Source organism: Tarenaya hassleriana, unplaced genomic scaffold (assembly GCF_000463585.1).
Source record: "Tarenaya hassleriana unplaced genomic scaffold, ASM46358v1 Cleome29, whole genome shotgun sequence".
NCBI classification, from domain to species: Eukaryota; Viridiplantae; Streptophyta; class Magnoliopsida; order Brassicales; family Cleomaceae; genus Tarenaya; species Tarenaya hassleriana.
The window spans coordinates 1,571,980-1,593,796 of record NW_010966092.1 but is presented as its reverse complement, the minus strand read 5'-3'; the positions used below and the strand labels follow the sequence as shown (position 1 = coordinate 1,593,796).

The following is a 21,817-nucleotide window of genomic DNA, read 5'->3' as shown; positions in this document are numbered from 1 at the left end:
TTCATGTCAATTCATCATCACTATTATTTTGTAAAAATGTGATTTTTGTAGATATTTTCTTTTTGCAATTCCATATATGTATATATAGATATATATATATATATATACATGTATAGTTCAAAGAAAAAGAAGAAACAGCGGGGCTCACTGCTGAGCTGTGCAAACTGTAGTCATCATATAGGCGCTTATGGTTGGTTAACACTGTTTTTGTTTGAACTCTGGCAACGAAGTTATGATCTCTCTCTCTCTCTCTCTCTCTCAATCCCATAAACCCTACTCAAAAACCCCTAATTTCCTACAGAGTCGCGTTTGTCTGCCAATCCCCAATCTTCCCGCTTCAATCTCCACGCGACTTGCCTTCGTGCTCCAGTTCGATAAGATAAGATAATCATATTTCGCTCCCCGGCTCATGCTCTGTCTTTTCGTTTCTTAGTTTTATCAGTATGGCCCGGAAATACCTCTGAAAGCTTTGCAAGTTGTGATCTCTTCGCGTATTGAATTGAATCCGCTGATGTTTTCTCTTTCTTTCCTTGTTTTTGCTTCCTTTTCTCCTGGCTGTACCCACTTCTTCGTATGATCTGGATTTGAGTATCTGAGCTATCCAGTTGAAATCTTAGGTTCTGCTGTGATTTTCTGAGGTTTAATAGTTCTTGGGACATCTGGGTTCTGGTCGGTCTTGGATTTGCCCATACTTGGATCATGAACACTGCGAACTTGTGGAACTAAAAAGATCGAATTTTGCGGACATCTGGCTTATATTCCACGCATTGGTGAAGGTACAAGGTTACATTATCTTTGGAATTTTGGCGGGTTTGCTGTGAAAATGACTGTGGATGAAGTCAGTGGTAGCTCTAGTTGGAGTAGGGAGGATGATATTGCTTTTGAGAATGCCCTTGTGAACCATCTTGATGAAACTGAAGATCGGTGGGAGAAAATTGCGGCAGATGTTCCCGGGAAAACTCCGGATCAGATCAAAGAGCATTACGAGCTTCTAGTTGATGATGTTAATAGGATTGAATCTGGGTGTGTGCCTCTCCCTCTCTATAGTTCTCCAGAGGGTTCAAACAGCAATGAGGGTGATGAAGGAGGGACGTGTAAGAAGGGTGGCGGCAGTCATGGAGGTGACTCCAACCATGGGGGTAAATCAAAGTCAGAGCAAGAACGGCGGAAAGGGATTGCCTGGACAGAGGATGAACACAGGTGACGTTTTCTTAATCTACTAGCTCGTTTGTACTTTCCATTCTTGCATCTATATTGCTTGTAACTCTTGCTGGATTAGTGCTTCATATATTTCTGACTGTGACACATTATTTGCCTACTGTATGTATTTGTCTAAAAGTCGGGAATTCATAGGCAGGCTTGCCTGGATACTGAATTCTGTGTGGTGAGGCATAGTTGTCAAAGTTGTAAATTGATAGGAAGTAAGAACCTAACGTCTATATGATAAACTAACAGTGACTGTTCAGGTTGGTGGTCAACCGTTTTCCCTGAACTTGAATGAGAGAAACGGAAGGGTAGATTTTGGTTTAGGCTAAATGTCCTGCAGTAGCTCTATGGCCTTCTGAAAGAAAAAATGGGTAGCAGATGGAAAGGGTTTCTAATTACATGATTGTTATGTCACATTCCATTGAAAATTTAAATCGGTATAAGAGTCTGGAACTTGGTTTCAAAAATTTGCCTCTTCCTCTGTTCTTTTGTGTTCTATTTGCAATATCACGACTTTGGGACCATTTTGACCATCCTTCTACCACCGGTTGAAAGTGAAGATAAATGCAAGTATCATGGCTGAAAGCTTAGAAAGTACCCCGTGGGGAAAGGAATAAGAAGATTTTACATAAAAGTTCAATTTCTATTTTGTTTAATTTTTGATGTGGGAATGGTTGAGAATATGTATAGAAGCTCAGATGAGTGTGAGATGGTATCTAGTTGCAGACTTTTGTATAATGGTAAGATGAGTGGCGTATGGTGTCTAGTACTGATTGCTCTATTTTAGATTAACAATTGGAAAAGTGATGTAATTTTTGAAGTGTTTGTTTCCTGTATGAAGATCTTTCTGTAAGATCTCTACCTATGGCATTTAAGTATGTGAGCTGGGTTAAAAGTTAAACTCCTCTGTGATTCACTTCTTAATTGCGGTTTTGATCTGTCTGGTAAATTTATATCTGCAATATTATTGGGTGCTATCTGCTTGTGAAGTCATATGGTAAGTGTTGGACAGAGTTACAATACAAAACTTGACATATGTACTCTGTATCTCCTTACAATGTTATTTCACAGCCATTTTCATCATAAATTTTAGCCAAAGAAACCGAAACTTGACATATCACACTGGAACCTGTTTGTTCTTCTTGTCTTTCATAAAAGTTATACACAGCCACACTCATGGTCTGCTTAAACAGTAAGACGAATTTCTAAAGTTGATACTACTTCTATAGCTTTGATGGACCAACTAATTTGGTTTCTTACCTTGTCTGGAAACAGGTTATTTCTTCTGGGTTTGGAGAAGTACGGAAAAGGTGACTGGCGTAGCATTTCTCGCAACTTTGTGGTGACAAGAACTCCGACCCAAGTTGCGAGCCATGCCCAAAAGTACTTCATCCGTCTCAACTCCATGAACAAGGACAGAAGGCGGTCGAGCATTCATGACATCACAAATGTCGGAAAAGAGGACATCTCATCTCAACAGGGACCAATCACTGGTCAGAACAACAAGGGTGGAGCTGCTGGTTCAGGAGGCGGTTCCACAAAATCGTCCAACCAAGCCCCCTCTCAGCCACCTCCAGGCCCTGCCATATATGGTGGCTCCACCATAGGCCAACCAGTAGGCGGACCGATCGTCTCAGCTGTGGGCACACCAGTGAACCTCCAAGCTCCAACCCACATGGCTTATGGTGTCCATGCTGGCTCAGTGGTTCCTGGTGCACCACCCACGACAATGGCTCCAATACAATATCCAGTGCCACATACTCCCACAACTCATAGGTAACATTCTGTTTAGGTGTAAGATGTGTAAAGGGTAGTGAACATTTGAGCTTGTGCTGAGGTTCCAGAGTGAGTTTAGCTTTGTTGGATTCTGGGATTTGGATAAGAACATGATGAGTAGTTTCAGACATCAAAAGATTGTGTTTTATGGGCAGAATAAGCCGACAGATGAGACTGAAGCAGTTAACACAAATCTGTATATGTAGTAACACTCTGCTTTTCTTACACCTATGTTTGTCCCTCTATGAATATAGTCTCGAGCCGTTTATGTGTTGTTGTGCGGCAACATGCTTGTTTGTTTCAATTTAGTGATTTACTCATGTAACCTAAAATATAAGTGTAAATATACCCAACAGATCGTGGTCGAGTGGTCAAACTTGAGGTAGGAGGTAACTCCACCTTAAGGTTGAGTGTTCGATTCCTAGCTGATGGGGAGGGAGGTAATTTCTGGGTTTATATGATCCATATACAAAGGTTGCTCTCGGGCGAAAAGGAAATCTAAGCACAAAAACATGGTAGAAAAGGAAGTTAAAGCTGTGGTTACACATCCAGGAGGCGTAACCCAAACCAAGATGCGTCCTTTTTCGTTCCTTTGTCTTGGTTGGTAACCGCGATTAAATGCTTCCTAAGGAGAGAAATGATGCAGTTCACAGGACCTGACCCAAATTAGTGCTTTTCTGAAATGCAGGGTTATATTTGAGGTTTTTTGAGTGTAGGGACCTTTTTGAGAATATTATAAAGTATAGGGAGCTTATTGAAATTTCATATTTTCCTGAAGTATCTTTGGTGGCGGTAGACGCGAAGTTGTGTTGGGACTTGGGGGTTAGCTCTTGATATTTTTTTTAATAAGAAAAAAGATCGATAAATATCTCTCCTCGCCTCTGCTTTTTTCAAACTATCGAATCTACATCGCCCTTGTGATTGAATCTCTGCCGTGACAAAAGGGTCCCTCTCGATTTGCGAACATGGCGCCGCCGGCAAGAGAATCAGCGGCGGTGGCGGAGACGGCCGCGGGCGGCGGTGGAGATCAGGCTCAGCGGAGGCAGCAGCAAGGCGGTGGATTTGGGCAGACTATCACCGGTATCATTAGGATCGCCGTTTTCTGGTACTTTGCTTCCAAGTTCTTCTCTCCGAAGCGACCTGCGGATCCTTCCCAGCTCATGTCCAATATCTTCCAGAAGGGTGAACCCTTGGTAATTTTCCGGCGGAATCTTCGCGTTTTGATGAATTACTTGGATCTATGCTTTTCCCAATCTGTTTGTGCTTGTGAAGAGTTTGTTTTACTGTGAAGGTTGATTCTTTTCTTGTGGGTACTTCAGGATTTGTCCGTTGCATGATTTGAATATTTTCTAATCATCTCTTTTGTATATGTTTTGCTTATGGTCTTTGTTTTTTTATATGGATTCAAACGAAGGTTTCTCTGACTGGTCTGTGACTTAGTAGAATAAGCTTCAGCCTTTTAGATACAGGATTTTATTCACAATTCTAAACTCTATCCATGTTTTCCTCAGGATATATGGTTGTATCTCTCGGAGAACGAGAAATTCAGAGACTTTGGCAATGAAGGTGCACTTGTTTGGCATGAAACAAATATCCCTTATGCTGTGTGGAAGCCAGAAAGTACCAGGACCCTGTCACTGAAGTATTATCCATCCGAGGTTATCAACTTCTGGAATGTTTTATATATATATATATATATCAAGTTTCCTCTTATGCTTTCTCCATGGCAGTTGTATAGAACTGGTTTTTGTCTGCGTTTATCAGTGCCAGTGGGCTCATAGTTTGTCTCCTTTCAGGCATTGAAGCATAATGGGAGTCTATATGCCCATGTCTTCTTTGCTCGGTCTGGTTACTCCGTCGATCCTAGTGATCCTGAGTACCAACCTCTTAATAGTTTTGGCAGGACACAACGTAAGTCTGTTCCTACTTCCTAGGCAAATCACTTTGTTCACTATAGTTAATCGCCAGACTTCTATATTCACTGAAGTCAAAGGTTGTTTATTTTTTAGCTGTTGTTACTTACTTGCCGAAGCCAAAAGCTGATAAGACGAAGAGCTTGTTGGGAAATCCCACAGGCTCTGCTGAATCAAAACCGGTATGTCTCCTGAAAAGCCTTCTTTATCCAAGGAAAATATTGCTTGAAATACAAAGTAGTATCAATATTTGTCTTCATGTTTATTCAGTGACTGAAGTTGATATTTGCATTTGTTTGTGGGCTTGTTGAACCACTTTATTACTCTGAAAGCTATCCAATCGGTCTGAGAGAATTATGATGTCCAATTACCTCATACAGTTTTTTAGTTACAGTTATGTATGCGAGAAATCCTGCTAAAACTCAAGCCAATCTATTCCTGGTTTCATCTCATTACATGTGTATTGGGACTTGTTTATATTGAAGTTTATATGTTCTGTCAATGATATCCTCTTATGTTAGTTAGATAGTCCAACATTGATATCCTTGGCATGGTTGATGGTTCATTGTTCTTGGTTTTCAGCTTCCAGTCCTCAATCATGAGCTGTCCAAATACTTGGATTATAATAGTTTGATAAGGTTTAGCTTTAGATTTACATTTGAACACAAGATCTGCTGTTATGAATTAGCTTCATTTTGATTCTGGAACATGCATGAATGCAATTTTTTCCCAAGTGGAGTGCTATGTTGTTTCCTCCTCTTCTTTTGACATGGTTGCAAGAATTCTTCTCTTCATGTCTGTTTTTACCTATTACTGCTGCCAACAGCAGTCCCTGCAAGGGAGGATATAGAAACTGGTACTGTACTACTGTGATTAAAGGATACAAAAGGCAAACTAAGGTCTTTAAAGTCTTATGTTCTTGTCTGATTCCATGGTACCTGCTTAAATTATTTATGGGATACCCATGAGGTGTCACATGTGCTATGCACTAATGGAAACATCACTTCACAGGAGGTTGATGAAAACGATTTGGATCTCAAGGACGAGGGCCCTACAGAATGGATATCCTACTGGAAACCGAATATCACAATTAACCTGGTTGATGATTTTACTCGGTAAGTTGGCTTTGCCTCTTGGATGCAGAATCAGGTCAAAGAATGAAATCGTTGCCAAATAGATAAAGCCATGATTCACCTTATTAATCCTATGTCGTAATACAATCTTTTTTAATCCTTTTATTCGCGAGTAGCTGGATAAGAAGAAGCTCTCACGTTCAGTTCAGGCCGAAATTGTTTGAATATTTTTTAGGATGGCTATCTACATATGACCTTGCTTTTCCTGTGCTTTTCTTTGGGTACAGTGCTGATTGATCTCAATTTCCTTGCAGCTACTCAAGGAATGGTGTACCACCAAATATTGCTCCCTGTATCCTTCAACTTCATTTTATAGAAGCATGATCTCTGAGAGGATTTTGATTTTTCCCTTTTTGCTGTTCGTTGAATTGTTGAAATATGAAATGTTTTAGAGGGTTTCGATTTTGGCATGAAATAATTGGCATTGTGAATTATATACTTGCTCTTTGTGTTACTTAACTTAAGATTTGCAGACTTGCTTGTTGAGCCTCGCACAGGAAATTACTACCCAACAGTTTCCTTCAATGAATTTTGGCTTCTAAAGGACAAGCTGATCCAAATCAATGAGACTGTCACAGAATTACCACTTAATCTGGAAGTGAGCCCCATAAGCATGACAAAGTGGCAGTTATTTCTTCAAATTGACCAGTCTTTCCAGATTCATCGTAGCTATGGAAGCATGCTGGATGGTGAATCTGATGAGCTGAAGGTACTTGTACTTACCCATGACTTGCACCAAACCTTTGAATTGGCATACTAAAACTTTAGTGGTTTTGATGGATAATAATTTTGCAGAGGGTGTTTCTGGAAGGAAATCCTTACCTTCTAGCCATCACAACAGTGGTTTCAGTACTTCACTCGGTTTTCGACTTCCTGGCATTTAAAAATGGTGACCATCTTCACAAAATAACATGACCGATTTTGCTAATGCTCATTGGAATTGTGTATGCTGATACTTTCCATCTCCTGCAGATATTCAGTTTTGGAACAAAAATAAATCTATGGAAGGACTGTCTGCAAAGTCAGTTGTACTAAACTTTATATGCCAGCTCATTATCTTCCTCTACCTGCTCGACAATGACACTTCATGGATGATACTGGGTAGTTCAGGCGTCGGTGTCTGTATTGAGTTTTGGAAAATAGGGAAAGCAATGCGCATAGAGGTACATCTATTATCACATTAAGCCTCATCATTTTTTTCATGAAATATGCAGAAGGGAGTTTAACTGGCCAATTTGGATTTTTGACAGCAAAGTTCAACATTTTTCTCCATGTTTTTGACAGCATGCAAAGCAACCAAAGCCATTACTTACTATTTCAATTTGCATGCTCTTCGTATATACATTTGTTGCTTCGCATATAAACCTTAAGCAAGCATTTAAATGTCCCCAGATTGATCGAAGTGGAAGGATTCCAATGCTGAGGTTCCATGACCGTGAGTCATATGCAAAGAACAAGACTAAGGAGTACGATGATATCGCGATGAAATACTTGTCCTATGTTGTCTTCCTTCTCGTCGCATGCTTTTCTGTGTATTCCCTCATGTACAAACGCCACAAGAGCTGGTATTCATGGATCCTATCTTCACTAACAAGCTGCGTTTATATGTTTGGTAAAGCCTAAAACCTCCTCATGCTTCCTGTGTTATGATAAGCTAAATCATATAAGAGATCATCACAGTCTCTCTACTTGCCATGAACGAGGTCTTCCTATGGTGTTGCAGGTTTTATAATGATGTGCCCTCAGCTATTCATCAACTATAAGCTGAAATCAGTGGCTCATCTTCCATGGAGGCAAATGACATACAAGTTCCTCAACACCATAATCGACGATCTCTTTGCCTTTGTTATCAAAATGCCATTGTTGCATCGCCTCTCCGTCTTCCGAGATGGTGAGTTCATCGTTTTTTCATCCAGTTTTCAATCTCAGAATACCGTATTCGCCTGTATGGATTTGGTGGATTATGATGGGTCAGCGATGATTAAGGATATGGGATCAATGGTGTGTGCTTTTGGTTGTTGCAGATGTAATATTCTTGATATACTTGTACCAAAGGTGGATTTACCCAGTGGACAAGACGCGTGTGAACGAGTTCGGGTTTGGAGGTGAGGACGAGACTGCAGAGAAGATCACTGACAAAGAAGATGAGAAGAAAACCAACTGAGATTGTCTTCTTGTTTTTTTTTTTTTTTTTTTTTTTTTTTCTCCACTTTATAAGCCATTTTGACATTAACTTGTTTCAGTAGGTAACTTAATTGCTATTTTCCCCTACAAAATTTGGTGAAGTTTGTAACGTTGAAAAGTCCATTTCATTTCATAGTTTTCTATATCCGTTATTCTGAATATTCATATTTTAAAGGTTATTATAAGAAAAAAAATGAAGATGAAGGTATGTCAGTAATTGGTACGGGGATGAAATCTGACCAGAACAAGGAGATGCTAAGTTGTCTGATTGGCTAATAAATGGCAACCGGGCCGACCCGGTACTCTCAATTTCAGCAATTGATTTAGCATAGCAGAGAGGCATCTTGAATGGAAACCAACGAAAACCATAATTGAAAATGTGAAAATAGTCTTTAAATGAAAAAAAAAAGATGTGAAAATAAGAAAATAGCCTCCATGGCAACCGGGTCGACCCGGATCCCCAATATACAACATGGGCATCGGCCGTATTAAAGAAGGCCCATTAAGCTTATTAGTATAATTTCATATCCCATTAAAAAGGGCATATTAAATAATGCCCATTAGGCTTGTTAGTATAATCTTGTATTGAATAAATATTAAATAAGGCCCGTTAAGCTTGTTAGTATAATTTCGTATTAAATATTAAATAAGTCCCATTGAAAACAACATATTAAATAAGGCCAATTAGGCATGTTAGTATAATCTTGTATTAAATAAATATTAGATAAGGCCCACTAAAAATCACATATTAAATACGGCCCATTAAACTTTGTTTTTGCTATATTAGTGATGGGTGAAATTGAATAGAGTATTATAAAAAAATAATTTTGCGGGGATCTAGGTGTTATTTATAAATTCTGTGTCTTATTCGGAAGATTTCATAAGTAGGAGGGCCGCAAGTGATATAAATCTGAAATTCGTTGAAGATAAAAAAAGGAAAGGAGGCACGTTCAAGTCACGTGAGAACCAAGGGGTGTAAACGGGGCCATTATCAAAAATACCCTTAATTTGCTATTTTTACTTCAAACCCTACCCTTGTGACCATGTGACCAATATGACCGAAATATAGTGTGGTCACATATTGATACCATTGTTCATAACGTTAAATTTATGATATTTTAATCAAATGATTAATAAGATATACAAGGTATGAACATAATGAATTAGTGTGATCACCATAAATTTAACGTTATAATCGATAAAAATCAAAATGTGACCATACTATATTTCGATCATATTGGTCACATGTGACCAGGGTGTCTTGACGTAGAAATAGCAAATTAAGGGTATTTTTGATATAATGCCGTGTAAACGAGAAGACAATATTTAATTATTTATCCATTATATATATATATATATACTGGTATAGAGAGAGAAAGCAGAGAGAGAAGCGAGCTAATCTTGTGTACAAAGCTTTGCTGTTCTGCAGGATATTCGGCCATTACCCCGAACCTCAGTCTTCTCGGAAAATCCATCGGAAAACTTGTCAATCGGTAAAAGCTCCTCCCTTTCGCTATCCTTTTTGGTTCTGGTGATAATTCCTAGAGCTTTTCTAGGGTTTTTTCAATTGTTGTTTTAAGGTGTAACAATCTGGGGGGATTGGGGATGTGATTTTGCCTTGCTGATGAAGTGAATTCACAGTATTGTTCTTGCTGGTTCTAGGGTTTTCGTACTCTCTCTATTTTGAGCAATGAGTGGTGTTCCAAAGAGATCTCATGAAGAGGGTGTTCCTCATTCCTCCTCCTCTTCTTCTTCCAAGTACCCTAACGAAGATTCAGGTTCTTACCCTAAGCTGACGACGGGGTCGGCGGCTATGGCTCCTCAGCCGGCTCAGGTTCATCAGCAGCATCATCACCACCAAATCCATCAGCATCCATCGCACCCTCATCCCCTTCCTCATCCTCCCTCTCATCCGCGTTCTCACCCACATGGCCCTTACGAGCTCGACTCTAGAATGGCCAAGGTTCAGAGAGCTGAGCCGAGAGATGCTGAGAGGCGATCCCCTCTGCACTCTGTGTACCAGGCGCCACCATCCTCCACTTCGAATGATCCCCATATGACTCATGTCCCGGTGTTGGAGCCGAGAGAGAATAAGGACGGTAGGGAGATTCGGGTTGAGAGCCGAGAGAACAGGAGTGAACCAGGAGAGATGTTTGGTGAGGCAAAAAGGGATATTCAGAGTGGTAAGGGTGAAAGGGACGTGAAATTTGAGGGCAGAGCTGATGATAATGTGGGCAATAATAATGGCAGCGGCTATGGTAGAGATACCAAGTTTGAAAGGGAGAATTATAATGACCAGAAGGCTGAGATTAAGATGGAAAAGGACGGGCATGGTCATTTGGCTTGGAAAGACCAGAAGGATTACCATAGAGGGAAAAGATTTGGTGATGGCTTGGGTGGAAATGCCGACCCATGGCTTGCATCTCGTGATACTCTGCAAGGCCCAAGTGAGTTTGGGGGGAAAGAGATCTCAGGGCCTGAGGAGGGAGCGCATTTAGAAGGGCATGAGACTTTAAGAGAGAATATATTGAAAAGTGACGATAGATTTAGAGACAAGGATATGAAACGCAAAGAGTTGAAGCACCGTGAATGGGGGGAACGAGATAAGGAAAGAAATGATCGCAGAGGATCCTTGCAGATTGGTGGTGTCATGTGTGAGTCCAAAGAAATTGGAAGAGAAGAAAGCGAAGCAGATAGGTGGGGACGGGAGAAGATGGATCAGAAGGAACAAGATAGACTAAAAGAGAGGGAAACAGATCACGTTAAAAGAGAGACATGGAGTGGTGCTGAGAGAGAGATCACACAGAATGAGAAAGAGTTGGGAGAAGCATCTGTGAAATTACCAGAGCAGGAAAATATGGTATCAGAACAGAAGAAACCGATAGATGGTGATAACTGGAAAGGTGGTGCTGACAGAGAGTCTAAGGACAAAAGGAGGGAGAGAGATGGTGTTGAAGAAGCAGAGAGAGCTGAAAAGCGTAGTAGAATCAATGAAAAAGAGTCTGAAGAGGGATTGGTGGATGGTGAAGTGGCAGCAGAGAAGGACAAAGATGTCTTCAGTTATGGAGTTCAGCAGCGAAAGAGGATGCTACGGCCAAGAGGCAGCCCACAAATGACCAACCGCGACCGTTTCCGTTCACGGGCTCAGGACAATGAAGGGTGTGTTTCCTTGTCTTAGTTTTCCTTTTCAGCCACCTTTATACTTCGTCTAATGATTCACTAGCTTAATTTATGTTTATGTTCCATTTAGAAATATATGCACATACGCAAGAGAGGCTGACTCCACAAGCCTTAAAATAGTAAATCAATTTTTGATTTAAATTAGCGAATCAAACTATGTGATCTGTATAGGTCTATCATTTGACTACCTCTATGCTGTTTTGTATAACTTATGAATGATCTCAATTTCTGAACTGGAAACAAATTTTGATTTTTGGAAAAACTTTTGGATATGATTATCTCTGCGAAAGGCATGTAAATTATATCATACTTATTGATTTACACATGAAAAGGTGAAGGCCTTTCCATAGTTGTAACTAGGTGGGTGGCTTCTTTTCCCCCTCAGATTTAATAGTATGACTTGATAGAGTCCAGGGTCTGCTTGTGTTTAGTAAAATGATCTTCAATCACTGAATTCGTTGCCCTTGCCTTAATCTCATTTCCTTCAAAAGAATATCCGGTCTCCATTTTTCCCGTTTTTTATCACACTTTTTAGTTTCTTAGTTAAGTCCTTTACTTTTTTTCCCCTTTTAGTATGGATTGTTATTGTTTCTGTTTATTTGGTTTTTAAAAATTTACTCATACTGTGTTTCGTTATGTCTATTTTTCAGATCTCAAGGTAGGCACTCCTCTCTTGATATCATCGAGCTGGGATCTTGTATGCATTGCCCGAAGAGCTGCAATCAGGAGAATTTGATTTAACTGAGATAGTTTTCTATCAAATTCATGTGTCAAACCTTATTTTTTTAGGTTTGTTTGTCTTCATTTGAGATCCTTGTTAGGTCTGTCCTTAGGTTGCATTTCCTTCATTTTACATTTATATTTCGAATATGAACCAGAATTTAAGGGTTTTGTCTAGTAATTGAAGGAAAGGAGCAAGAGGTCAGTTCAGCATCTGCTGTTTCCAGAATCGGTCTAGAGTCTTGTTAATTGAAAATATGTTTAAGTTTCTGCCGATTGTCTTCTAGGATTCTCCAGTTGATTAAATTTCAGGTAAATGCATATGCTATGCAGTGTAGTTCACACACAGCCACTCCCATTTTTTCAGAGTGCATGTGTTTTTTCTTTATTGTCAATGCCCGGTTTCATTTTGCTAGTTATCGTTGGTTGCTCAGTGCATTCTCGTTATATTGAGTCAACAGTTTCGTAGTTGCGAGGCTGTGGTGAATTACTTGTTTACGTCATGAATCTGCTTGTTGAATTTTTTATTCTGCTGGTGATTCAGGCAAATCAGAAGTGTCAACTGTTTCTTACAAAATTGGAGAGTGTATGCAAGATTTGATTAAGCTATGGAAGGAATATGAATCATCACATCCTGATAAAACTGGGGATTTCGCAAATAATGGCCCCACTCTTGAAGTTCGGATTCCAGCTGAGCACGTTACTGCTACCAATCGCCAAGTGAGATTAAGATACATCAAAATTTCCTTATTGTTCTTTTTTCCCTGTAACATGGTTTGTTTCCTGTACTTTGTATTTATGTTTCTTTTAATTTAATTATCTGGTTTTCATTGCTAAATTCTATTTCTGTATGAGTATTATATGTCCTGCTTTGTGGAAGTCATGTAATTTTAAAGTGTCTACCAGATTTGTGATTTTCTTTTTTTGAAACAATGAACACAAAGGGTTTTGCAGTGGCATCTGGTCGCAAAGTGATGGCTATAGGATAGTTTATATTTCGTATCTATCTGTTGTCTGCTAAGATTTTTGGATCTGTTCATATGCAGGTGAGAGGTGGCCAACTATGGGGAACAGATATATACACAGATGATTCCGATCTTGTTGCTGGTGTGTTGAGAAGAACCATTTTTCAGTTAATACTTTTGCTGTTGTTCATCTGCACTGCTAAAGTACATTGAGCTTCTTAGCACTGTTGATGTTTGGTTTTTTTTCCTCCTAGTTCTCATGCATACAGGTTACTGCCGCCCCACAGCTTCTCCTCCTCCACCTACAATTCAAGAATTGAGAGCTACCGTCAGGGTGTTACCGCCAAAAGATTGTAAGTTTCTTAAGGCCTTTCTGGTGGCTTTTAACCCCTCTCACTGACTATCAAAAGAATTATCAAACCTCTCTCCTTGTTTCAAACTCAGCAAGCTTAATTTAGATTTCCACCATTTGTTTCACCTGGCAAAAACATGAGCTCATAAGAAAAAACGGTGTAAAATGATCCTGCTGCATAAACCCAGCAAATTATCAGCAGAGACTTACCTCAAATATGAGAAAAAAAACAGATTTTACATGGACAAGAACAGTCATAGTTTCACAAGTAAAATTCATTCTTTAGTCTTATAAGCATGGATTTTCACCACAAGTACAGTCAAAGTCTCAAGTTTTGTTAAACTTCAGTTTATAATCAAGTGCAAGTGGGAGCGTAGAAGAAGGTTTTGTTTGGTTGCTCAAAAAATAGAAATCGCATTAGGTCTCCAGATCAAATGCTTTGGCTGCCCACAGGTATGTGACTGGACAGGTAGGCTTGTCTGAAGACTTAGAAGACTAGGATGTATTGAATATTGAATTTTGGGGATTTGGAATTACCAAGCAGAGCTTTTTGAGATCTTGCCATATTCATTTACATTGGAAGGAAAGCTTTATCCAACTTTTAATTTCGTAGGCTATTCATCCAAGCTGAGGAACAATGTCCGCTCTCGAGCATGGGGAGCTGGAATCGGATGCAGTTACAGGGTTGAGCGGTGCTATATTGTGAAGGTTCTTTTACTTCCATTTTCTTCTCTTTTCGTTAATTTTCCAATTATCGAGTCATCTTTTTCTCCCCTCTATAGTTTCATAATTTCCAGTACATCAAGCCATGTTGTGCTAAGATTATTACGGAATAGTGAAACTGTTATTTTCCTTAATGTTCATATTCAATCTCTTCCATTGCAGAAAGGAGGTGGTACTATTGAACTTGAACCGTGCCTTACACACTCTTCTACTGTTGAGCCTACACTTGCTCCTATGGCTGTCGAGAGATCAATGACTACCAGAGCTGCAGCTTCGGTATTTTCATATTTCTCTCCTTTCAGCCCATGATTTAGTTTACTTGGAGATTAAAAATTGTTATTAATGCAGAATCACTGACTGTGAGATAGCATATACGTGTTTAATGAATGAAATTCCTATGAAGTAATTATGTATTCTTGCACTCTTGATTATAACTTCTCACCGAAAGTTTGTGGTGGCACTAAATGGAAACTGATGACTTGTTTTTACCCTTGTCTTAGAATGCTTTGCGGCAACAAAGATTTGTTCGGGAAGTTACGATACAGTACAATCTCTGCAATGAACCTTGGTAACTCTTTGAAATCTCTACTCAATGCTTATTAATTTTTATGTTTGCTTGATTGGTCACGAATCTGTATTACCCTAATTAATACATTAGAATGCAAGAAACTGAAGCAAGAGTTGTAGAGACGAGACGACATGGTTTTAGTTTCTTCTGTTACTATCACGCGATTTTTCTGTGCTTATGTTCATACGATTTGACCATTTGTTAATATGTCGGGGCTTATATACATAAACCGTGTTTATCGAATGGCTTATTGAAGGATCAAGTACAGCATAAGTATGGTGGCTGATAAGGGTCTGAAGAAGCCCCTCTTCACCTCTGCACGCTTGAAGAAGGGAGATGTTCTCTACTTAGAAACACATTCATGCAGGTATTCTTTCTGTCTATCAATCAGCAGTTTCATCACTTGATAATTAACATTCATACATCATCAGAAACCGTCTTTTTTCTCGAAACCCGTGATGAACACAGGTATGAACTCTGTTTCACGGGAGAGAAGAACGTGAAAGCCGTGCAAGCATCACACTCCAATGAGGGGGAGGGAGATAATAAGTCTCAGAATCATAACCATAATCATCACTCTCATATGACAAACGGAGATAAAACAGAGTCGGATAACGTAATAATGGATGTATTCCGGTGGTCACGGTGCAAGAAGCCTCTCCCTCAGAAGGTCATGCGTTCTATCGGGGTTCCCCTTCCTCCGGACCATATCGAGGTAATCCTTTCGTCTCAAGCGTCTTCCCGTTAAACCCGCCCTTCTTTGAACTTTGAAGTATCATCTCTCCATAACTTTGGTTAGAACAACATGCGAATATGCGTGTGTGAAAGAGCAGGTGATAGACGACAACTTGGACTGGGAAGACGTACAGTGGTCTCAGACGGGTGTTTGGATTGCCGGCAAAGAGTATTCACTTGCTCGTCTTCATTTCCTCTCTCCCAATTAATAAAAAATTAAATTTAACCAAAAAAAATAACAATGGGTTATTTATGTTTCACCACTCAAATATTATATATATATACAGTTTGTTTTCAGCTATTTGTTGTATACTTCCTCTTCTGTCTTGTTGTAAATGCTTCTTACTCTGTCTGAATCGCATTTTCCATTTCCCTCGGGATTTTTATTTTATGTTCTTTTTTTTTAATATATAATTTCCTTTTTTTCCACTTAATATTATTTGATTTGATTGTTCTATTACTGTAATTAATATTTAATTACAAAAAGGTTAAACAAAGAAAGTATATGAATGATAAATGAAAGGAAAAAACCCATAAAAATATTGAGTTTGTCATTTTTTTTTTGAATTTGAAAAGTTTTAATAAAACAATTTGTCAATGTTTATCGTCAAAAACATTGAATTTGTAATTCGTTTTCGAATCAACTGTTCTATAGCTTTGATTTGATCGAATTTTTCTTGTCGTCCAATTTCCTACGTGATACATGCGGAATAATGACTGAATAATGACTAATGACGTAAAAAAAAGCTATCCATGTCAACAAAAAATAAATAAATAACATAGACACGTATATATATATACACATATATATATATACGTGCATTAGTATATACATTTGTATATCTATGTGCTTTTTATTTATTTTTAATTTTTGTTGAGATAAACAACTCTTTTTTATGTAACGCTACGGTGAAATCAGATCAAATTGACTGGTTACTACTACGCAATGAGCTTGAAATGGTTGATTTGAATGCGAATTGTAATTTTAGTGTATTTGATAAAAATATATATATATATATAAACGAATTTGGATTATTGAAAATTTACAACCCATTTTTTCATATTCAGAAATCTTTAATGGATATTTTTTTCCCTCACTTAAAGATATTTGCCTCTTTTTCTTATTTTTTTTTCCTTTAAAAATTTATTTTGCTTTGGATATTTTCATTTTAGATAACTTTTTCTTCCTATAACAAAAAATTATCCACATATATATATATATATATATATATATATATATGTAAAGAAATGTCGAATGGCTACGGCTAATCCGAAACAAGTTCATTGTTTTCTACTTTTTCAGCCTGCAATAAACGATAGAAGAGCTTGTTTTGATTTCATAACAAAAAGACAAAATGGTTAGTTAAAGCAGCTCATTGACACTTGTCACTCACTCGTGAGGGGGGAGATCATAGGGACTCGTACGTGTCTCTATAAACACAAGCATGGCTATCGCCATTGACAGCCATTGAAAGACCTCGGAGCCATGGCCACTGACAAGCTATCCATTCCATTGAAGACCAGGTTCTTCCTCTCTCTCCTCGACACCGCCATGATCCCCGACGTCTCCCTCTTCCGCGGCGGATTTTTTCGCTTCTTCGACTTCCGCTCCCCCCCTAATCCTCTTCCCCTCGACGGCGTCTCCACCGCCGATTTCGTCGTCGATCCTTCCCGAGATCTCTGGTTCCGCCTCTTCACCCCCCACGCCGCCTCCGATGATCGCCGCCGTCTTCCCGTCGTCGTTTTCTTCCACGGCGGCGGTTTCATGTACCTGAGCCCTAGCTCCGTCCTTTTCGACCGCCTCTGCCGCCGATTCTCCCGGAAAATCCATGCCTTCGTCGTCTCCGTCAACTACCGTCGATCTCCCGAGCACCGTTACCCCGCCCAATACGACGACGGATTCGACGCTCTCAGGTTCCTCGACGAGAACCACGCGGCGATTCTTCCTCCCAACGCAGACCTCGCAAAATGCTTCCTCGCCGGCGACAGCGCCGGCGGCAATATCGCTCACAATGTCTCCGTCCGCTCTTGCTCCGCCGTGTTCCGCGCTGTGAAGCTAACCGGAATCATCGCGATCCAGCCGTTCTTCGGCGGAGAAGGTCGTACGGAGGCGGAGGAACGCATTGTCGGAGCCCCGCTAATCTCCGTCAGCCGGACGGACTGGTGGTGGAGGGAGTTTCTGCCGGAGGGATCGAACCGGGACCACGTGGCGGCGAACGTCAGCGGACCAAACGCGGTGGATATAATCGGAAAGGAACTCCGATTACCGGCGACGGTGGTGGTTGTGGGGGGAATGGATCCGTTGCAGGATTGGCAGAGAAGGTACTACGAGTGGTTAAAGAAATCCGGGATAAGAGCAGAGTTAATCGAGTATCCAAACATGTTCCATTCCTTTCATATGTTCCCCGAACTCCCCGAATCCCATGAGCTGATAATGCGGATCAAGGAGTTCGTGGACGAGCGCGTGGCTTCACTCTCCGCTTAGCTACCGAAACTTCATCTTTGGAATTGGAATGCATTTCATTGTTGAAGATACCATGTGTATGTGATACAGTGGTCACATCACATACATTATAATGAAAATACAGTAATCACGTAATATATGATGTATGATCATGCACTAGTGACATAAAAACTGCACTTTCATTTCCTAACTTAGGATAGAATATAAAGATTTGGAGAAACTCAAGTAAGAAATGGCAAGCATGGCAAGCTGGGAAGTATCCAACTCAATTGAAAAATGATATACTCTCTCTACACGAGGTTATGGGTTCGATTCCTTCTGAGATTTGAGTTTCCTTTTGAACCGATCAGTTTCGGCTAGTTTACCTGTTCCGTGTGGTTTACCGACTATTACACAGAGTCGGAGGTTTACTGTTCGAGATATCATCTGATTCAAGGGGTCGGACGGTGTCCGGCCCGAAAGACTATGCGATGGGTTTTCCACCGCAAACAGTTCATATGGGAGGAATGGTGTGTACTAGTGGTTACTCTCCTCAAAACAATGACTGTGTGAAAGTCGAGGAGCTATATGTTCAACAAATTCGTAACTTTCCATCTCATAATACAGAAAATAAAAACTGAAAATATATCATTCGGATGAATAGGATATTAGCTCAGTTCACACAAATGATATTTCAAATCTAAATATGGTTATTCAGCACTTTTGGTTCATACCAATAAAACCCGAATGAGAAAGAAGATGATCTTTATTTATGTAGGATGTTTAAAAAATGAAAATCACATATCAATACATAAAAATTTAATTACATCACACATTATTCTACAAACTTTAAAATTACTAAGAAAATACCCGATTGTTAAATAAAATAAAAACAGTGTCAAATACTACGTAGATTTTTGGAGTTACAAAATCAATAATTTTGACTAGAAAGCGAAAAAGTTTATATATTTTTTCTAAGATTTAACCGAATGAGTTATATAAATGAAAAATAATATATAAATACCTGAACTTTTATAAAAAATCTCATATAAATACCTAAACTATAAAACTTCCATATAAATACCTGAACTTTTAAAAATCCTATATAAATACCTAGATTTTTAAAAAAATTCCAAATAAATACAAATTTCAAGTATTTTTCAAATAAAAATAGGTGATATTATTAACGAATTTTGGGTTTATTTGGGAGTTTTTCAAAAGTCTAGATATTTATATAGGATTTTAGAAAATTTCAGACATATATATGAAAATTTTATAATTCAGATATTTATGTGGGATTTTTGTAAAAATTCAGGTATTTGTATGTGATTTTCTCTTATATAAATGATAAATGCATGCATGGGATGCATTTTGGTACGCGTGGATAGCTTTCATGCCTGCTATCATTCAATCACATGTAGTTATATACATATATACATTGGTAATCCTATGCCAGAAAAACTAAACCACGAAAGAGAGTTGTTGCTTTGCAGCTTGTGACAGAGCTCCACATCAAATATCACTTGAGTGTTGTTTGCTGTATTGTAAGATGGATCCTCCTCAGGCTCAGGTTAAACGGATTGTTATGTAAAAATTCTAAACAGAGACAGTGTGTAAACTCCCAGAGATGATTCTTTTCTATTCAGGCAAATGTAAACTCACAAGGGACAGAATGTAAACCAAGTGCTTGTGACTTGTGTATGTCTGACAAACAAAAGTGTGGGTGCTTCATGAATGGATTTTTCACAAAAAGGCCAATACATACAAACTACACAGAACAAGGGATATCTTGCTCATTCCTTTTGCCTAGGCTAAATCCGGGTTCGAAATGCTCTCGTTCATCATCAGCTACACCAATCTTACACAATGAATCACTCAGGATGGGCTCCATCTCCGTCCGAGGATATATATGAATCTGTCGTTTTGTCAAAACAAAAACCCTTTCTTCTTTCCCTTCCTTTTCTCTAGAGCCTGCAACAGAATTTAGCAAACTATACAATCACCATCTGTTTCGATCCTCCCCTACAGCTTGAACTCTTTGTACAGTTCTCTTATGGACATTTCCATACGCAACACCGTTCAAAGAACAATATCTGGTTCTGATGATGCTTTCAGACAACATAAAAGATGACGGTTTCATAAGAAAACGTACCCTCATGATAAATAATCTCAGGGTGAGTGTAATTGTATCTCTTGAGCTGCCAAAACCAAAAACAGAAGAGAAGATTATTTCTTTACAGACGCGAGGAACAAATAAATTAACACAACGAGGTTCAACCTTGGATCATGGTATTCGTTTTATTAATTAAAAAAAAACCATATCTTCGGTTCAGTTTTCCAAGGAGAATTAATCCGTAAGCTATTTAGGCAGATCGAGTTTCAACCTCATCAACCTCTTAGAAACTAAATAACTTATGTCAAGCTGATCAAATCCTGTGAATTCGTGTGATTTCATTCATACTGCGCATGAATATGGTCGACTTCCCTCTTCAAAAGATGAACAAGTGCTACTTTACCAGGTAAGATCTGTTGTGGCATCATCCACTCGTAGGATATGCTCAGTACCATCAGTGCCAATTATCACAAATTCTGCAGGCTGTCCATAGGGAATTGCGACCTATAGAAGCAACAAGATAAGATAACAAGCTTAGTTGATTCTTAACAAAAAAATGATAATCTCACCGATCAGACAACGTCCTAAAAGTTATAATTTGTAGCTCTACTTCAGGCCAGATGTATGGAAAATCAACTAGAAAACAAAGGTTTGAGTCTGCTCTTTCGGGGGAACCCGCAATTAATGGAACATGTAACTAAGAAACAAGGCTGCCAAAGAAATAAGCAATAAATTTGCAAATAACTTGAAAAATAAAATTAACAGCAATAAAAATGAAGATGGTGAAAGCTTATTTGCTTTTAGAATTCAATGCCACACAATTCTCTCCACCCAGACTTTTTACAAATCGAGGCCAAGGCAATTTTTCTTTTTTTCAACAAAGAAAAGAAGCAAACAAATAAAGCAAGGCATGAATCTTACAGTAGTAGAAGGCGAGAACTTTTCTGTGTTTGTGAGTCCACTACTACGTTTGATATTGTAACCTTCTCTCTTGATAGATAGAGTAGCTGGTTCCCATATATCAAGATAACCAGTCTGTTTCCAAAGAGAGATTATCGAGTTAAAACACAAACAGACCATAGAGTTCAAAGACAGATTGCCAAGTGAAAAAGCTACATAAAGCCGAACAAATACTGTAAAAAAGGCAGATGATCACAGAGAATAAGCGCAAGATCTGAGGCAGCAAACGCCATACCGCTAAAGATACTTTGTATGAAGCATGACCGGTGTAGAGAGTCTTCTCTATATGGCTCTGCATCTCTGGATCTGTAAAAACATAAAGGAAGAATATACTATTACAAAACACATCCAAAATATTCGATGATCCAAAACCTGAAATGTCCAGGCATCCCCACCAGGAAGGCTAACAACAGATACTAATATTACTAAGGTTTTTCAAGAACATTCTAGATTTACAGGCGCTACTACGTGTAACCCAAGCAACCGAAGAACGGCTCAGCCAGCATAAAAGAATAACTTTAGCAGTTCTATTGCAGGTAAAAGTTCCAAAGTAAATGATCGAACAATAGTTGAAGGGCAAGCAAAGAATTTAATTTTGCCAAGTGGTCTAAGTAATGTATAAACTTACGGCAAGTAATCTTCCGATTCTCATTGGCAAAGACCCTCACAACCTTCCCCTAGAATCAGAAAGAAAAACAGATGGATTGTATGAACTTATAGAAAATTGAAAATCATTTAGCATATAAGTACTGTAATCACATGTAGCATAACTCTACAGTTCAGGAATTATGAGCAAACCTACTTCTTTCAACTTTTTTCAGTCAATGCTCGCCCCCCCCCCCCACA

At 39.0% G+C, this 21,817-nt stretch overlaps 5 protein-coding genes across 9 annotated transcripts in view; 4 read left to right on the top strand and 1 right to left on the bottom strand.

Moving 5' to 3' along the window:
• Positions 1-176: 176 nt before the first annotated feature.
• On the top strand, positions 177-3,256 carry LOC104818399 (transcription factor DIVARICATA-like). Its single transcript, XM_010547974.2, has 2 exons — positions 177-1,200; positions 2,482-3,256. Exons 1-2 carry the CDS (start codon positions 824-826, stop codon positions 2,984-2,986), a joined length of 882 nt encoding a protein of 293 aa, XP_010546276.1. The 5' UTR covers positions 177-823; the 3' UTR covers positions 2,987-3,256.
• A 568-nt stretch (positions 3,257-3,824) lies between these two features.
• Positions 3,825-8,357, top strand: LOC104818397 (cleft lip and palate transmembrane protein 1 homolog). Its single transcript, XM_010547973.2, has 12 exons — positions 3,825-4,175; positions 4,494-4,640; positions 4,779-4,893; positions 4,992-5,077; positions 5,907-6,010; positions 6,283-6,320; positions 6,502-6,737; positions 6,824-6,917; positions 7,001-7,191; positions 7,421-7,640; positions 7,752-7,919; positions 8,053-8,357. Exons 1-12 carry the CDS (start codon positions 3,948-3,950, stop codon positions 8,190-8,192), a joined length of 1,767 nt encoding a protein of 588 aa, XP_010546275.1. The 5' UTR covers positions 3,825-3,947; the 3' UTR covers positions 8,193-8,357.
• A 1,233-nt stretch (positions 8,358-9,590) lies between these two features.
• On the top strand, positions 9,591-15,846 carry LOC104818396 (zinc finger CCCH domain-containing protein 13-like). 2 transcript variants are annotated; one of them, XM_010547972.1, is made up of 12 exons: positions 9,591-9,705; positions 9,875-11,371; positions 12,043-12,050; positions 12,657-12,832; positions 13,159-13,219; positions 13,332-13,430; positions 14,043-14,137; positions 14,315-14,428; positions 14,653-14,720; positions 14,977-15,087; positions 15,189-15,435; positions 15,554-15,846. In XM_010547972.1, exons 2-12 carry the CDS (start codon positions 9,903-9,905, stop codon positions 15,662-15,664), a joined length of 2,559 nt encoding a protein of 852 aa, XP_010546274.1. In that variant the 5' UTR covers positions 9,591-9,705; positions 9,875-9,902; the 3' UTR covers positions 15,665-15,846. The 2 variants fall into 2 exon arrangements, with proteins under 2 accessions (XP_010546274.1, XP_010546273.1); XM_010547971.1 differs by having other exon boundaries at positions 15,520-15,846.
• Positions 15,847-16,812: 966 nt separating this feature from the next.
• Positions 16,813-18,109, top strand: LOC104818395 (probable carboxylesterase 18). Its single transcript, XM_010547970.2, has one exon. It carries the CDS (start codon positions 16,942-16,944, stop codon positions 17,938-17,940), a length of 999 nt encoding a protein of 332 aa, XP_010546272.1. The 5' UTR covers positions 16,813-16,941; the 3' UTR covers positions 17,941-18,109.
• Positions 18,110-19,510: 1,401 nt separating this feature from the next.
• Positions 19,511-21,817, bottom strand: part of LOC104818394 — an 8,555-nt gene continuing 6,248 nt past the window's right edge. For all 4 annotated transcript variants that reach the window (XM_010547967.2, XM_010547969.2, XM_010547966.2 and 1 more), the window contains exons 16-21: positions 21,600-21,648; positions 21,207-21,277; positions 20,933-21,046; positions 20,415-20,515; positions 20,051-20,096; positions 19,511-19,869 (exon numbers count right to left, since the gene is read on the bottom strand). In XM_010547967.2, the coding sequence (XP_010546269.1) occupies positions 19,825-19,869; positions 20,051-20,096; positions 20,415-20,515; positions 20,933-21,046; positions 21,207-21,277; positions 21,600-21,648 (426 nt within the window). In that variant the 3' untranslated portion in view covers positions 19,511-19,824. The remainder of the gene's footprint in view (positions 19,870-20,050; positions 20,097-20,414; positions 20,516-20,932; positions 21,047-21,206; positions 21,278-21,599; positions 21,649-21,817) is intronic.

Bases quoted from the DNA above. Each gene is read 5' to 3' on its own strand.
- LOC104818399 (XM_010547974.2), top strand. From the start codon at position 824: ATGACTGTGGATGAAGTCAGTGGTAGCTCTAGTTGGAGTAGGGAGGAT. The intron at 1,201-2,481 runs GTGACGTTTTCT...GTCTGGAAACAG, and splicing joins TGGACAGAGGATGAACACAG to GTTATTTCTTCTGGGTTTGG.
- LOC104818397 (XM_010547973.2), top strand. From the start codon at position 3,948: ATGGCGCCGCCGGCAAGAGAATCAGCGGCGGTGGCGGAGACGGCCGCG. The intron at 4,176-4,493 runs GTAATTTTCCGG...TGTTTTCCTCAG, and splicing joins TCCAGAAGGGTGAACCCTTG to GATATATGGTTGTATCTCTC. The intron at 5,078-5,906 runs GTATGTCTCCTG...ATCACTTCACAG, and splicing joins GCTCTGCTGAATCAAAACCG to GAGGTTGATGAAAACGATTT.
- LOC104818396 (XM_010547971.1), top strand. From the start codon at position 9,903: ATGAGTGGTGTTCCAAAGAGATCTCATGAAGAGGGTGTTCCTCATTCC. The intron at 14,138-14,314 runs GTTCTTTTACTT...CTTCCATTGCAG, and splicing joins AGCGGTGCTATATTGTGAAG to AAAGGAGGTGGTACTATTGA. The intron at 15,088-15,188 runs GTATTCTTTCTG...TGATGAACACAG, and splicing joins TTAGAAACACATTCATGCAG to GTATGAACTCTGTTTCACGG.
- LOC104818395 (XM_010547970.2), top strand. From the start codon at position 16,942: ATGGCCACTGACAAGCTATCCATTCCATTGAAGACCAGGTTCTTCCTC.